Source organism: Schistocerca nitens, chromosome 5, assembly GCF_023898315.1.
Source record: "Schistocerca nitens isolate TAMUIC-IGC-003100 chromosome 5, iqSchNite1.1, whole genome shotgun sequence".
Classification (NCBI taxonomy): Eukaryota; Metazoa; Arthropoda; class Insecta; order Orthoptera; family Acrididae; genus Schistocerca; species Schistocerca nitens.
The window spans coordinates 328,513,872-328,531,872 of NC_064618.1; the positions used below are offsets into that span (position 1 = coordinate 328,513,872).

General features: G+C 44.3%; 1 protein-coding gene and 1 pseudogene across 2 annotated transcripts in view; one reads left to right on the forward strand and one right to left on the reverse strand.

Moving 5' to 3' along the window:
• Nucleotides 1-18,001, reverse strand: part of LOC126260862 (uncharacterized) — a 224,370-nt gene that overhangs the window by 98,852 nt on the left and 107,517 nt on the right. For both annotated transcript variants that reach the window (XM_049958277.1, XM_049958275.1), the window contains exon 3: nucleotides 8,206-8,342. In XM_049958277.1, the coding sequence (XP_049814234.1) occupies nucleotides 8,206-8,342 (137 nt within the window). The remainder of the gene's footprint in view (nucleotides 1-8,205; nucleotides 8,343-18,001) is intronic.
• LOC126261492 (5S ribosomal RNA) lies at nucleotides 17,535-17,652 on the forward strand (annotated as a pseudogene).

The following is an 18,001-nucleotide window of genomic DNA, read 5'->3' on the forward strand; positions in this document are numbered from 1 at the left end:
AACCTAGGAATTCTTATCTGAAAGAATTTGTCTGGAATGTAGCCTTGTATGGATGTGGAAGTGAAAGGAAACATTAGAATTGTGGTAGTATAGAAGGACACCCAAGAATAAGTCTAATACGTAATGAAGATGTAATGAATCGGATGGAGGTGACAAAAAGTTTATGCCACAATCTACTAAAAGCAGGGATAGGTAGATAGTAAACATCCTAAGGCATCAAGGAACAGTCAATTTGGTTACGGAGGGACGCGTTAGTGGTAAAAATTGGAGAGGAAGGCCTAGGTAGGCCTAGGTTCAGGTGGGTGTAGATTGGAATTATTGCCGGCCGTGGTGGCCGTGCGGTTCTAGGCGCTCCAGTCCGGAGCCGCGCTGCTGCTACGGTCGCAGGTTCGAGTCCTGCTTCGGGCATGGGTGTGTGTGATGTCCTTAGGTTAGTTAGGTTTAAGTAGTTTTAAGTGATGACCACAGCAGTTGAGTACCATAGTGCTCAGAGCCATTTGAGCCATTTGGAATTATTATGCAGAGATGTAGAGGCTTACACGGTCTTCTGGCTGAAGGACCAGACTTATGGCTGAATGTGACAAGAGTAACAAAATCTGCGATTAATCACAGACTAAAAATATTTATGGCACTCGGTAAAGTCATAAACTATGTGATCAAAAGTATCCGGACACCCCCAAAAAATACGTTTTTCGTATTAGGTGCATAGTGCAGCCACCTATTGCCTGGTACTCCGTATCAGCGACCTCAGTAGTCGTTAGACATCGTGAGAGAGCACAACAGGGCGCTCCGCGAAACTCACGGACTTCGAACGTCGTCAGGTGATTGGGTGTCACTTGTGTCATACGTCTGTACTCGAGATTTCCACACTGCTAAACATCCCTAGGTCCACTGTTTACGATGAGACAGGGAAGTGGAAACGTGAAGGGACGCGTACAGTACAAAAGCGTACAGGCCGACTTCGTCTGTTGAGTGCTCGTACGCAGACATCTATCCAGACCATCACACAGGAATTCCAGACGGCATCAGGATCCACTGCAAGTACTATGACAGTTAGGCGGGAGTTGATAAAACTTGGATTTCGTGGTCGAGCTACTGCTCATAACCCACACATCACGCCGGTAAATGCCGAACGACACCTCGTTTAGTGTAAGCACCGTGAACACTGGGCGATTGAACAGTGGAAAAACATTGTGTACTGTGATGAATCACGGTACACAATGCGGCGATCCGACGACAGGGTGTGGATATGGCGGATGCCCGGTAAACGTCGTCTACCAGCGTGTGTAGTACCTACAGTAAAATTCGGAGGCGGTGGTGTTAAGGCGTGGTCGTGTTTTTCATGGAGGGGGCTAGCACCCCTTGTTGTTTTGCGTAGCACTATCACAGCACAGGCCTACATTGATGTTTTAAGCACCTTCTTGCTTCCCACTGTTGAAGAGCAATTCGGGGATGGCGATTGCATCTTTCAACACGATCGAGCACCTGTTCATAATGTACGGCCTGAGGCAGAGTGGTTACACAACAATAACATCCCTGTAATGGACTGGCTTTGCACAGAGTCCTGACCTGAATCACACAGAACACCTTTGGGATGGTTTGAAACGCCGACTTCGTGCCAGGCCTCACCGACCGACTTTTCTCCGTGAAGAATGGGCTGCCATGCTTCCAGAACCTGACTGAACGTATGTCTGCGAGAGTGGAAGCTGTCATCAAGGCTAAGGGTGGGCGAACACCATACTGAAGTCCAGCATTACCGATGGAGGGCGCCACGAATTTGTAAGTTCATTTTCAGCGAGGTGTCCGGATACTTTTGATCACATAGTGTAGCTAGTTCTACATGTAATAGCCGCAAATGCCATAGTTTGATATTAATTGCGGAACATAAAATTGAGCCTCAGAAAGCATATTTAATCTCCACCAAGCTCAGCTCCAAATGTGGTGGCTGGCCCCAGAAATGGAGCTTAGCTCCAGTCAATGTTGGCCCCAACATCCAGGTCAGCACGAAATATCAATGTCATTCGCAGACGCCTTGGCCTTTCTGCAATGCACTAATTAGCCTCAAACGTGACAGTCAACACCAAATGTCGTATCTGACACCCATTGTAATACTTAGTCCAACTCTTAGCTACAAACTTAGTAGTAGTAGTATCTACCCACAAAAATCTTTGCCAGTCTCAGCAGCCATTGCTGCCTTCAGGAATAACAATTTTCCAGAGAAGCCATAGATAGCCCAAGCAAATGTAGTTGGCCTGAAAACTGCCACGGGACTCCATTTTGCGATAGTAGGTCCCCGACTATTTGGAGCGATGTTGCCATACTTTAACAACGAACTTCAAAATACTGCCAGCAATCCTGAACATAGGTCTTGCTGATCAAATGTTCATGTGCTACCAATGTTTGGCACTTTACATAAGAATCGAACTACAATACGTTATCAAAAGTATCCGGATACCTGGCTGAAAATGACTTACAAGTTTGTGGGGCCTCCGAATTTTACTGTTGGCACTACACACGCTGGGGGATGACGTTGACCGAGCATTCGCCACACCCACACCCTGCCATCGGATCGCAACATTGTGTACCGTGATTCATCACTCCTCACAACATTTTTCCACTGTTCAATCGTCCTCCTTACACCAAGCAAGGCGTCGTTTGGCATTTACGGGAGTGATGTGTGGCTCATGAGCAGCCGCTCGACCATGAAATCCAGGTTTTCTCACCTCACGTCTAACTGTCATAGTACTTGCAGTGGATCCTGATGCTGTTTGGAATTCCTGTGTGATGGTCTGGATAGATGTTTGTCTATTACACATTATGACCCTCTTCAACTGTCGACGGTCTCTGTTAATCAACAGACGAGGTCGGCCCGAACGCTTTTGTGTCCGTTCACGTTTCCACTTCACTATCACATTGGAAACAGTGGACCTAGGTATGTTTAGGAGTGTGGAAACCACGCGTACAGACGTGACGCAAGTGACACCCAATCACCTGATCACGTTCGAAGTCTACGAGTTCCGCGGAGCGCCCCATTCTGGTCTCACACGATGTGTAATGACAACTGAGGTCGCTGATATGTAGTACGTGGCAGTGGGTGGCAGTACAATGCACCTAATATGGAAAACGTATGGTTTTGGGGATGTCCGAATACTTTTCATCAAATCTTGTAGATCTGGTGTTGGTGACATCACTGTTGATACAGTTTCAACGCAATTCGCAGAAATAGACACGTCATGTATCCAGAGAGACAGGCATACCTTAGAGCAGTGTGGCAAAGATTTTACACAGACGGTTGCATTTCCATCCGTACAAAGTGTAACTCCAGCAAGCTTCGTAACCATATGAAGGCCCAGAGGCCGGCCAGAGTGGCCGAGCGGTTCTAGGCGCTACAGTTTGGGACAGCGCGACCACTACGGTCGCAGGTCGAATCCTGCCTCGGGCATCGACGTGTGTGATGTCCTTAGGTTAGTTCGGTTTAAGTAGTTCTAAGTTCTGGGCGACTGATGACCTCAGAAGTTTAGTCCCATAGTGCACAGAGCCATTTGAACCATTTGAAGGCTCAGACGTGGTGTGTATGCTAGCAGTATACTGGAAGGAATTTATGCAGACAATAACTACCTTAATAAAGTTTGTTTTTCCAGTGAAGCAACTTTTCATATCTCCAAGATGGTAAACAGCCTAATGTTCGGATCTGGGAGTCGGTGACTACACATATCGTGTTACAGCAGGTAAGGGACAGCCCGAAAGTGAATATGTGGTGTAGCTTAATGTGCAACTGAGTCACTGGACTTTTTTCAGTGAGCGGTACCATTATGGGTGACAGTTCACCCAGACATTTGTATCCTCACTCAGTTACAGGAATTACAGCCATTAGTAGAGTTTCAACAATATGGTGCAGCGCTACGCTGAAGGTTATTTGTACGTAAGTAGTTTGATGAAATCTTTCCGGGCGGGTCGATAGCTAGAAGACGGTCGACTGTCAAGTCCCCCACGTTCACCAGACGTACGCCTTCTTGATTTTTTATGGGAGTTACGTTAAGAATAAAGCGTTCAGGTCCCCAGTTCCTGATGTGCAAACTCTTACGGGAAAAATACGATATACTGTAGAGGTGGTGGTGTGAGAGATGTTGGCAAAGGCATGGAGAGAATTTAAGTATCGCCTAGACATTCTACGGAAAACAACGCACCACATGTGGAAGTGTACCCGTAGCTAATTCTACGATTTAAGCTACGATTTGCAACACACCGCGTCGCAGTATCTTGCATAGCATCTTAGATGATTTTTTTTTAATCAGGAAAATACTTTATGCTCACCGTGTACACTGAACTCTTCAGCCACTCTGCTTATCACACTGCAGACTACTATCAAAATACTTCCATCTCCCTTACCTTTTCAAAGGAAGTGCGTAATCTGTACATAAATTAAAGTGCCTGGACTTTCACCGTAGCTCCTTTTCTTCGTCTTCTCTGTTCTGCTGGAAGTCGTTATTACGATAAATTTCAAGAAAGAGACCTACAGAATCCATGGAATATCTAGGCTCAACCGCAAACAATTCCAACAAATCGCCTAGCAACAGTGACTCAAAACTACAGTCGCCTGCATCTGAGGAAACACTACGGCGGTGCCACACAAATGTAAGTAAAACTGACTTTGAGACTAGTTATCCTGTCAGCAACACCAAGCCTACATTAACTGTCACGGATTATTTCTGGTCGAACGAAGTGTATCTCTAGAAACAGATGTTAACTATAGACGTCATAACATGCCCGCGAAGTTACAGATAGCCCAGAAACAACATTCACGCCCGAAGAGCACATTTGTCACCGTAGATTATAGTCTTTCTGACCAATTTAGTCTCGGAAACCATATGCAACTGCAGAAATCATAATGGACCACGGAGGTAGCAGTTCAAATCGTACATAGCTTGTCCCTGAAATCATACCTACCTCCAGTGCACTAACAGCAGATGTAGTAATTGCCCTCAGGTGTCGCAGTTATCTGTGGAAGCCACAGTTTGGCCTCAGAAATCATAGTTACTTTGTAGCATCGTTGTTACTCAGTCCAGTCTGTAATTGGTAATGTCATCAAGCAACAGATTCGTCGATGTGCTTTTCGTCGCTTATAGGGTTATTTGTTTTACGTTGACATCATTTTCTATTTATGTTTGTGTTCCATTGAATACAATTCTTTTTAAGTGTTCTTGAATAAAGTTGTAGAAGGTCAGAAGCAGGCGGATTTTGCGTGGTAATGTGCATTATTCCAACCAGTAACATGTTGCAGATGAGTACGAGAACTATATCGCAATTAGCTTAATGCTTCTTGCATCCAATCTGCTAAGTGTGATACACAGAGTAACGGAAAAGGAAATTGAGGATCTGTTAGATGGTGATCAGTTTGGTTTTGGATTTTGTTATTTATAACGGAAACAAGAAAGTCCAAGACATGCCCAGAGAATTTGTAGACCTGGAAAACAGCTTTTGATAACGTAAAATGGTGCAAGTTATTAGAAGTACTTAGAAAAGAAATAATAGGGAACAATAGTGAAAGGTGGGTGACATGGAAGACAATATTTTTTATAACTAAGAGAGAACATAAGAATGCAAGGCAAAGAACAAAGTACTGGGACTAAAAAGAGTAAGACAGGGCCTGTGTGGCCGAGCGGTTCTAGGCGCTACAGCCTGGAGCCGGGCGACCGCTACAGTCACAGGTTCGAATCCTGCTTTGGGCATGGATGTGTGTGATGTCCTTAGGTTAGTTAGGTTTAAGTAGTTCTAGGTTCTAGGAGACTGATGACCTTAGAAGTTAAGTCCCATGGTGCTCAGAGAGATTTGAACCATTTGAATAAGGCAGGGAAGCAGTCTTTCACCCCTACTGTTCAGTCTATACATCGAAGAAGCCGTGACGGAAATAAAGGTTCAAGAGTAGAACTAAAATTCAGAGTGAAAGTATATCGATGACAGCATTAGCTGACGACATTGCTATCCTCAGTGAAAGTGAAGAATTTTAGGACATACTGAATACAATGAAGAGTCTTACGAGTACACAACATAGACTGAACGTAAACGGAAGAAAGACAAAAGGAATCACGAGCAGCAGAAGTAAGATTAGCAGTAAAACTGCCTCTAAATTGGGGACCACAAAGTTAAGTAATATTGGTACCTTGGAAGCAAAATAATACACGACATACGATGAAAGGAACACATAAAAAGCAGATTAGAACAGGAAAAGAAGGCACTTTTGGCCAAGATAAATCTGCTAGTATCAAACATCGACTTTAATCTGAGGAAGACATTTCTCAGAATGCAAGTTTGGAGCACAGCACTGTATGCTAATGAATAATGAACTGTAGGAAAACCGGAAAATACACTACTGGCCATTAAAATTGCTACACCACGAAGATGACGTGCTACAGACGCGAAATTTAACCGGCAGGCAGAAGATGCTGTGATATACAAATTATTAGCTTTTCAGAGCATTCACACAAGGTTGGCGCGCGGTGGCGACACCTACAACGTGCTGACATGAGGAAAGTTTCCAACCGATTTCTCATACACAAACAGCAGTTGACCGGCGTTGCCTGGTGAAACGTTGTTGTGATGCCTCGTGTAAGGAGGAGAAATGCGTACCATCACGTTTCCGACTTTGATAAAGGTCGGATTGTAGCCTATCGCGATGGCGGTTTATCGTATCGCGACATTGCTGCTCGCGTTGGTCGAGATCCAATTACTGTTAGCAGAATATGGAATCGGTGGGTTCAGAAGGGTAATACTGAACGCCGTGCTGGATCCCAACGGCCTCGTATCACTAGCTGTCGAGATGACAGGCATCTTATCCGCATGGCTGTAACGGATCGTGCAGCCACGTCTCGATCCCTGAGTCAACAGATGGGGACGTTTGCAAGACGACAACCACCTGCACAAACAGTTCGACGACATTTGCAGCAGCATGGACTATCATCTCGGAGACCATGGCTGCCGTTACCCTTGACGCTGCATCACAGACAGGAGCGCCTCCGATGGTGTTTTCAGCGACGAACCTGGGTGCACGAATGGCAAAACGTCAATTTTTTCGGATGAATCCAGGTTCTGTTTACAGCATCATGACGGTCGCATCCGTGTTTGGCGACATCGCGGTGAACGCACATTGGAAGCGTGTATTCGTCATCGCCATACTGGCGTATCACCCGGCGTGGTGGTACGGGGTGCCATTGGTTACACGTCTCGGTCACCTCTTGTTCGCATTGACGGCACTTTGAACAGTGGACGTTACATTTCAGATGTGTTACGACCCGTGGCTCTACCCTTCCTTCGATCCCTGCGAAACCCTACATTTCACCAGGATAATGGACGACCGCATGTTGCAGGTGCTGTACGGGCCTTTCTGGATACAGAAAATGTTCGAATGCTGCCCTGGCCAGCACATTCTCCAGACCTCTCACCAACTGAAAACGTCTGGTCAATGGTGGCCGAGCAACTGGCTCGTCACAATACGCCGGTCACTACTCTTGATGTACTCTGGTATCGAGTTGAAGCTGTATGGGCAGCTGTACCTGTACACGCCATCTAAGCTCTGTTTGACTCAATGCCCCGGCGTATCAAGGCCTTTATTGCGGCCAGAGGTGGTTGTTCTGGGTACTGATTTCTCAGGATCTATGCATCCAAATTGCGTGAAAATGGAATCAGATGTCAGTTCTAGTATAATATATTTGTCGAATGAATACCCGTTTACCATCTTCATTTCTCTTTGGTGTAGCAATTTTAATGGCCAGTATTGTATAAGACAGAAGTGTTTAAGATGCGGCTCTATAGAAGGATACTGAAAATTTGGGGGGGCTGATAAGAGAAGGAATTAGGATATTCTCTACAGAGTTGGCGAAGAAACGAACATATTGAAAAAGAGGAGACAGGATGTTAGGACATGGGTTAAGACATCATGGAATACATACCACTGTACTAGAGCGGTTTGTAGAGGGTAAGAATTGAAAGTCAAGCTAGAGGTTAGAACACATCTAACAAAGGAGGAAGCAGGGAGCAAATACTGCTCTGCGAGGAAGAGGTTGGCACAAGAGAAGAATTCGCGACAGCCCATATCGAACCAGTCAGTATACTGATGACTTCAGGAAAAAGAAATTGCTGTCTGATGGTAGCGTTGCCAGTGCCTGAAAATGGCGGTCGCTGTTTGACGTGCGAGGCGGCGCTACTCACAGGAGGCCGGCGCAGATGCAGCACTGGAACTGCCGTATCCTGGTGCGGTACAGCCTGTTGGGGTTCGTCATGAAGACGTACTGCGGCCCGGCTTCGGCGCCACGCAGAGGCGTGCGCTCGTTCGCCATGGCCTCGGCCTGCAACACAACACCAAAAACTGTTGCAACAAACGATAAAGCAAAGCACAGCTTAAGTAGAAAGCACCTGCAAATACAACATACAAGAAACGATATGAAACTTCCTGGCAGATTAAAACTCTGTGCCGGACCGAGGCTCGAACTCGGGAACTTTGCCTTTCGCGGGCAAGTGCAGAGTTTCATATCAGCGCACACTCTGCTGCAGAGTGGAAACCTCATTCTGGAAACATCCCCCAGGCTGTGGCTCAGAGATGTCTCCGCAATATCCTTTCTTCCAGGAGTGCTACTTCTGTAAGGTTCGCAGAAGAGCTTCTGTGAAGTTTGGAAAGTAGGAGACGAGGTACTGGAGGAATTAAAGCTGTGAGGACGGAGCGTGAGTCGTGCTTGGGTAGCTCAGTTGGTAGAGCACTTTCCCGTGAAAGGCAAAGGTCCCTAGTTCGAGTCTCGATCCGGCACACAGTTTTAATCTGCCAGGAAATTTCGTACATCATTTGTTCTCAAAAACATAAAATATGTAAAAAAATTGTAAAATGAAATGCACTATGTCGGATTCTATCCTAAACGAAACTTCGAGATCAGCAGATCATATATTTGATTTTCTTTAGACATTTCCACCCCCTCCTCCCCCTTATTAGACGAACACAAAGGTGGCTGCTACCGATTAGTAGTGAGAAAAAGAAGACCTACACCCTGACTGGCACTTTCAGAAAAAAAACTCAGTGTACAAGCAAACGGGTCTCAACACGTTTATTGGAGTGTTCCCCTATCCGTCTGACTGGAGTCCACATATCACCTGTTGTAGTACGGACAGCAGTTATACTGAACTGGTGATCTGCTCGTTGGGGTGTTGGCTGCTGTGCAGTTTGTGGCGTAGCTGCAATTCACTGCCTACATTCTGGACACAATATGCAGTATGCAAACTATTAGGGCTGCAATTACCTCAGTACAAGGCAGAACACAAGATTTCTGTTTGCTCACTAGCCAGGAACAGAAATTTGGCACAAGTATTCTTCTATAAAGAAGCACATCAGTGTACGTCAGACTGTACAGAGGTGTAAAGAATTCTCTCAAAATTGTTCAAATGGCTCTAAGCACTATGGGACTTAACATCTGAGGTTATCAGTCCCCTAGACTCAGAACTAAGTAAACATAACTAAGCTAAGGACATCATACACAACCATGCCGTAGGCAGGATTCTAACCTGCGACCGTAGCAGCAGCGCGGTTACGGACTGAAGCGCCTGAACCGCTCGGCTACATCGGCCGGCAAAGATGTCTCCCTTGAGTAAAGAAAATAATAACTCTGTTCACAGAGAAAAGACTTCGCGCACCCCTTATGTCGAAAGCAAGACTTCTCAAAATCTAACCGCCAGATTCTCCACTGTGTCTGTTAGCAGTGAGGTCTCTAGGTCGATCCTCGGAGGCAAGTGTCTTCGACCGATTGCCGGAGGGAATTGCCTTCGATCGATGCCCACAGGGAAGAGCCTCTTGACACTCTAAACCCGCTCCCTCCTGGACACGGAGCTTCTACGTTTGCAGTCAGGCTCTGAATCTCAGAGGCCGTTACAAAACCATTATCTACGACTACTTGGGTCATGAATCTGCCAGAAAATCACCTGAAGGTCATCCTCATTTCAGAAAATTTTCTAGAAGTTTCCATTTCCTCTCCTACATCCTTAGTGCTCTGCCAATCAAATAAATGTCTCTGCTTTTCGCTGGGAAGCATCCCCCATCACTTCTCATGAGAAGATACCTTGGAGATCAGCTCGCGGCCATTGGTTGTGATACCTAGCACTCCTTCGCACTAAAAGGAGACAGGATTCGAACCTGCGACCATAGCAGCAGTGCGCTTCCGGACTGAAGTGCCTAGAACCGCTCGGCCACAGCGTCCGGCGCCATATGCTCTTTCACCAGGCACGTTATTTCGAAATCATTTTCATCGCACCAGAGTGCAACCTGCCACTCACACTGTCTCCGCTACGGGGGTTCTGCGGCCTTCAGCATTACAAACCGCAGCGTCCTCGCCCTGCTCTCTCACGGGACAGTAAATGTCTGCTCCTACAGAACACAACTCTTTTCCCAACCCCTCTTTAGCCGAGAGTGGCTGCTGAGGAACACACAGCCCACGTCGCCCATTCTCTCAGCTCCCAGATGTGCAGACTACAGAAATTGTTAGTACATGGTGTTAAACAGTATCAGTCAATGAAGTGATTAATAATCCGTTCATGCATCGTAAACAGTGATCTAATATAAATATAAATCGAAAAGAATTAGTTGATGTTGTTGTGGTCTTCAGTCCTGAGACTGGTTTGATGCAGCTCTCCATGCTACTCTATCCTGTGCAAGCTTCTTCATCTCCCAGTACCTACTGCAACCTACATCCTTCTGAATCTGCTTAGTGTATGCATCTCTTGGTCTCCCTCTACGATTTTTACCCTCCACGCTGCCCTCCAATACTAAATTGGTGATCCCTTGATGCCTCAGAACATGTCCTACCAACCGATCCCTTCTTCTAGTCAAGTTGTGCCACAAACTTCTCTTCTCCCCAATTCTGTTCAATACTTCCTCATTAGTTATGTGATCTACCCATCTAATCTTCAGCATTCTTCTGTAGCACCACATTTCAAAAGCTTCTATTCTCTTCTTGTCCAAACTATTTATCGTCCATGTTTCACTTCCATACATGGCTACCCTCCATACAAATACTTTCAGAAACGACTTCCTGACACTTAAATCTATACTCGATGTTAACAAATTTCTCTTCTTCAGAAACGATTTCCTTGCCATTGCCAGTCTACATTTTATATCCTCTCGACTTCGACCATCATCAGTTACTTTGCTCCCCAAATAGCAAAACTCCTTTACTACTTAAAGTGTCTCATTTCCTAATCTAATTCCCTCAGCATCACCCGACTTAATTCGACTACATTGCATAATACTCGTTTTGATTTTGTTGATGTTCATCATATCCTCCTTTCAAGACGCTATCCGTTCCATTCAACTGCTCTTCCAAGTCCTTTGCTGTCTCTGACAGAATTACAATGTCATGGGCGAACCTCAAAGTTTTTATTTCTTCTCCATGGATTTTAATACCTACTCCGAATTTTTCTTTTGTTTCCTTTACTGCTTGCTCAATATACAGATTGAATAACATCGGGGAGAGGCTACAACCCTGTCTCACTCCCTTCCCAACAACTGCTTCCCTTTCGTGTCCCTCGACTCTTATAACTGCCATCTGGTTTCTGTACAAATTGTAAATAGCCTTTCCTCCCTGTATTTTACCCCTGCCACCTTTAGAATTTGAAAGAGAGTATTCCAGTCAACATTGTCAAAAGCTTTCTCTAAGTCTACAAATGCTAGAACCGTAGGTTTGCCTTTCCTTAATCTTTCTTCTAAGATAAGTCGTAAGGTCAGTATTGCCTCACGTGTTTCAGTATTTCTACGGAATCCAAACTGATCTTCCCCGAGGTCGGCTTCTAGTAGTTTTTCCATTCGTCTGTAAAGAATTCGTGTTAGTATTTTGCAGCTGTGACTTATTAAACTGATTGTTCGGTAATTTTCACATCTGTCAACACCTGCTTTCTTTGGGATTGGAATTATTATGTTCTTCTTGAAGTCTGAGGGTATTTCGCCTGTTTCATACATCTTGCTCACCAGATGTTAGAGTTTTGTCAGGACTGGCTCTCCCAAGGCCGTCAGTAGTTCCAATGGAAAGTTGTCTACTCCGGAGGCCTTGTTTCGACTCAGGTCTTTCAGTGCTCTGTCAAACTCTTCACGCAGTATCGTATCTCCCATTTCATCTTCATCTACATCCTCTCCCATTTCCATAATATTGTCCTCAAGTACATCGCCCTTGTATAGACCCTCTATATACTCCTTCCACCTTTCTGCTTTCCCTTCTTTGCTTAGAACTGGGTTTCCATCTGAGCTCTTGATGTTCATACAAGTGGTTCTCTTATCTCCCAAGGTCTCTTTAATTTTCCTGTAGGCAGTATCTATCTTACCCCTAGTGAGATAAGCCTCTACATCCCTACATTTGCCCTCTAGCCGTCAATGCTTAGCCATTTTGCACTTCCTGTCGATCTCATTTTTAGGACATTTGTATTCCTTTTTGCCTGCTTCATTTACTGCATTTTTATATTTTCTCCTTTCATCAATTAAATTCAATATTTCTTCTGTTACCCAAGGATTTCTACTAGCCCTCGTCTTTTTACCTACTTGATCGTCTGCTGCCTTCACTACTTCATCCCTCAAAGCTATCCATTCTTCTTCTACTGTATTTCTTTCCCCCATTCCTGTCAATTGTTCCCTTATGCTCTCCCTGAAACTCTGTACAACCTCTGGTTCTTTCAGTTTATCCAGGTCCCACGTTTTTGCAGTTTCTTCAGTTTTAATCTACAGGTCATAACCAATATATTGTGGTCAGAGTCCACATCTGCCCCTGGAAATGTCTTACAATTTAAAACCTGGTTCCTAAATCTCTGTCTTACCATTATATAATCTATCTGATACCTTTTAGTATCTCCAGGGTTCTTCCATGTATACAACCTTCTTTCATGATTCTTAAACCAAGTGTTAGCTATGATTAAGTTGTGCTCTGTGCAAAATTCTACCAGGCGGCTTCCTCTTTCATTTCTTAGCCCCAATCCATATTCACCTACTACGTTTCCTTCTCTCCCCTTTCCTACAACCAAATTCCAGTCACCCATGGCTATTAAATTTTCGTCACCCTTCACTATCTGAATAATTTATTTTATTTCATCATACATTTCTTCAATTTCTTCGTCATCTGCAGAGCTAGTTGGCATATAAACTTGTACTACTGTAGTAGGTGTGGGCTTCGTATCTATCTTGGCCACAATAATGCGTTCACTAAGCTGTTTGTAGTAGCTTACCCGAATTCCTATTTTCCTATTCATTATTAAACCTACTCCTGCATTACCCGTAATTGATTTTGTGTTTATAACCCTGTAATCACCTGACCAAAAGTCTTGTTCCTCCTGCCACCGAACTTCACTAATTCCCACTATATCTAACTTTAACCTATCCATTTCCCTTTTTAAATTTTCTAACCTACCTGCCCGATTAAGTGATCTGACATTCCACGCTCCGATCCGTAGAAGGCCAGTTTTCTTTCTCCTGATAACGACGTCCTCTTGAGTAGTCCCCGCGCGGAGATCCGAATGGGGGACTATTTTACCTCCGGAATATTTTACCCAAGAGGACGCCATCATCATTTAATCATACAGTAAAGCTGCATGCCCTCGAGAAAAATTACGGCCGTAGTTTCCCCTTGCTTTCAGCCGTTCGCAGTACCAGCACAGCAAGGCAGTTTTGGTTATTGTTTCAAGGCCAGATCAGTCAATCATCCAGATTGCCCTTGCAACTACTGAAAAGGCTGCTGCTCCTCTTCAGGAACCAAACGTTTGTCTGGCCTCTCAACAGATACCCCTCCGTTGTGGTTGAACCTACGGTACGGCTATCTGTATTGCTGAGGCACGCAAGCCTCCCCACCAACGGCAAGGTCCATGGTTCATGGGGGGGGAGGGAAAATAATTTACAGAATATTAAATATATAGCGACAAATCTTGAAGTCTTACAACTTCCAAAAATAGAATTAATAACTACATTTTTGTTTCTTTGCATGTACACATCTGCAGTCCTAACACACATTGCAATTCACGCAACACAATACTGTAACACGATACTAGATGAACTAGAACAAATTGGAGCATGCCACTGTTTAAGAAGAGATGGGCTGCGCTATTTTCCTTTTGGCTCCTCTAGCGCTTTGTTGCGGGGATTGCAATGAATGCCAGGACTGTTTACTTCTATCGGAAAATAAACAAATTAAGACCTCGTCTGTCAACAGTAGTAAGGGACATTCGATAAGAAACAGACTTGGTGCAAGCAAAACATGTTAAGCGATGTGCTTTATTGATATCAGTTAATACTTCCAAGATAAGCAGAGTAAAGGCAACTCTGTCTCTAAGTTAGGATTCTCGATAATGGCAACTTTGTCAGGATCTGTAAACGTAAACAGTGGTAAGTGCCAGGAACAATAGCTGCCGGTAGTGGTAACGCGTGGGTTGCTCGTTCCAGGAAAATGATTTGCAGGGACGATTTTTACGAATCAGAAGATGATCTAGATAGCTACTGCTTAGACAAGCGTCCTAACATATTGTCGAGCGCGAAAGCGTTTCGAAAGATATGATCAATCAGTTAAATATGAATATTTATTTAACCAACTATACAGTATTGTACCCGTCACCATTGATTACGTGAATTTACACGACGGGGTGTTTGGCAGGAAAATTAAGGGCCATCTTTAACATTGTTTACTAGCTGTAGTAAGGTGCTTGCTAAAAGTAAGTTTATATTGTGCTGAATCATAGATTAACTTTTGAGGCTGTTATACTTCATCAGTTAATGCAAATCTTAATATCAAAAACTGAAACTATTCGGATCTCTTAAATCTGTATTTCTGGAAATTTTCGCAGTGATATTTCGTTAATTCGACCAGCAAGTAAACAGCGGTAAGCCAATAATCCATGTTAAGTGCATTCATTTTGCAGGTAAGCAATGTTAACTACCCACTGATGAATTTTTAAGGTCAAGATTTTAGACAGAATTAACCATTTTAAAAATATGCCTCTTACTGTATACGCATTTGAAACCGAGCGAGGTGGCGCAGTGGTTAGCACACTGGACTCGCATTCGGGAGGACGACGGTTCAATCCCGTCTCCGGCCATCCTGATTTAGGTTTTCCGTGATTTCCCTAAATCGCTTCAGGCAAATGCCGGGATGGTTCCTTTGAAAGGGCACGGCCGATTTCCTTCCCCATCCTTCCCTCACCCGAGCTTGCGCTCCGTCTCTAATGACCTCGTTGTCGACGGGACGTTAAACACTAACCACCACCATACGCATTTGAAAACAACGAATTGTATGAATAAACGAAAAACCACGTAGGATATACATGATATATGTTATTCAAGAGATTGTACTGAAAATTTACTGTGGAATTTCTCAAAAGAAACACCTTGGCTACTGCTTTTTTTTTCAGCCGGCGTCATCAAATTATTACTTGTGATATTTAAAATTTTATGTCTACACATCTTGTGCTTACGCCTTAACGATACAAGCGTATACACATACACATGCACACACACATACACACACACACATACACACACACACACACACACACAAACACACACAAACACACACGCACACACGCACACACGCCGATATATGTACACACACACACACACACACACACACACACACACACACACACTGATTTTAGTCGATTGTTAGCTTTAATAACAATTTCTCATACGAAATTTATACAGCTAAGGACAAACACTAAATTTCAACTAGTCGAAAAATCACTTAAAATGCAATTACTGTCATATCAAATACACGAAGAGTGTTTCCGCAATATTGATAAAATATCTAGACGTATCGTTGTAAAGCGACATGAAATGGGACGAGCACTTAAGGTTGCATTTAGGGAAGACGAAATGTCGACTTTGGTTCATTATGGGTATTGTAGGAAGTGCAGGTCATCTATAAAGGAGACCGCGTATGGAAGTCTAGTGTGACCTATTCTTGAGGTCTGCTCGAGTGTTTAGGATCCCCAGCAGGTCGAATTAATGGAAGGCATCGAAGCAACTCAGAGGCGCGCTGCTATATTTGTTACTGGCAGATTCCATCAACTCGTGAGTATTACAGAGATGCCCTGCGAATTCGAATGGGAATCCATGCAGGGAAGACGACTTTCTTTCCGCGACACAGTGCTGAGATAGTTCAGCAATTGGCATTTGCGATATGTTGCTGAACGATCATACAACCATCAACGTACATTTCGCGTAAGGGCCGCCATAATAAGATAAGGGAAATCAGGGCCCGTACTATAGTACAACATAAACGCTTTCCCTTGCTCGATTTGTGAGTGGAACAGGAACGGTAATGATTAGCAGTGGTCACGCACCATATGATGGCTTCCGCAGCATGTACGTTGTTGTGGATGGAGAAGGAACCAACGAATCGAAATGAGACAGGGAACCCTACTCGGGAAAGCTATAACAGAAAATCTGAAATTTACCTTTGTCTGCTGCCAATGATAACAATCAAAGTAGATGCGTTTTTGTTGCAATATTAAGTAAATGCACAATTCCACAACAGGCTACATCCGCAACGGTTGTTAAAAGTGGCGTTCCGCATCATCCAAGCAAGTAAGTTTTGCCTTAAACTTTCGAACGACAACCGGTGTTGTCTGAACAATATCATATGCGTTGAAAATTCCCGCGAAAGGGGATCTGAACAGCCGTTCTCCCGAATTCGACGCCCATGTCTTAACCGCTGCATCATCTCTCTGAGTTGCTCAGTATAAGGCTGTGGATGAAGAACTTTTCTTCGCTCACGATTTGCACTGTAAGACAAAGGGATGGAGTGACGCACTTCAAAGAGAATCTGAAGCAACGGAAATAAATCACTGGGAAAACATTCGGTGATTGTGCAGAACTCCAATATCCACCACACTTACTTACCTGTACGAGGCTGCGCCATTCCGTGTTGTGGTCGACCTACAGAAAGGTAATGAAAATGCAATTAAGGAAATTTTGTCCTGGCGGCCAAGGTGAATTTCTTTTGTCGGTATAATTTAAATATTTTTCGTATTTGAATGTACAGTTTGATCATCTAATCTCCTCGACGCAAAATTATAATAATTATAAAAATAATAATGGAATGTTGCTTTAGGTCGGTTTCAGTATATAGTGTTAGTAAAAACACTGTACAGTTCATATGAGCCGGGTGTGGATGTACAGTGGTAAAGTGGGTGCCTGGAACACAAAGGTCGCGGGATTGAATCCTGGTCGCACCGCGAAATATATCAATAGGCTTTAACCAAGCCTTCATCTCTCAGTGATATAAACATTCACCAGGAACGACAAGTTGTTCGTATTTCACGTTAAACTTCAGGTCGCAGTAGGACTGTTGGGTAAGGTTACGGGCACCCTAGCCACTGAAGTGGCGTCCAATTGAAACACCCGCTCTAGGCCTTTGAGACACACGGAATTAATATACTACATGTGCATATAATTAAGGACATCAGTACTACGGAATATAACTCGAAACACTGCTGCTTCCTAAGGATGAGTAATAAAAATATATTGTTATCCTTAATGAGGCAACGGCCTTGCCGCAGTGGATACACCGGTTCCCGTCAGATCACCGAAGTTAAGCGCTGTCGGGCGTGATCGGCACTTGGATGGGTGACCATCCAGGCCGCCATGCGCTGTTGCCATTTTTCGAGGTGCACTCAGCCTCGTGATGCCAATTGAGGAGCTACTCGACCGAATAGTAGCGGCTTCGGTCAAGAATACCATCATAACGACCGGGAGAGCGGTGTGCTGACCCCACGATCCTTCTATCCACATTCTCCACTGAGGATGACACGGCGGTCGGATGGTCCCGGTAGGCCACTCGTGGCCTGAAGACGGAGTGCTTTTTTATCCTTAATGAAATAGCTAAACTTGACGTGTTTTATATTTTAGTTTGAACACACTTTGTTTTCATGAACCTGTACTCAAACGAACTCGTCGCTGTCCAGACTGTTATACTGATTAACGAATGTGAACTTACTTATTGTGACA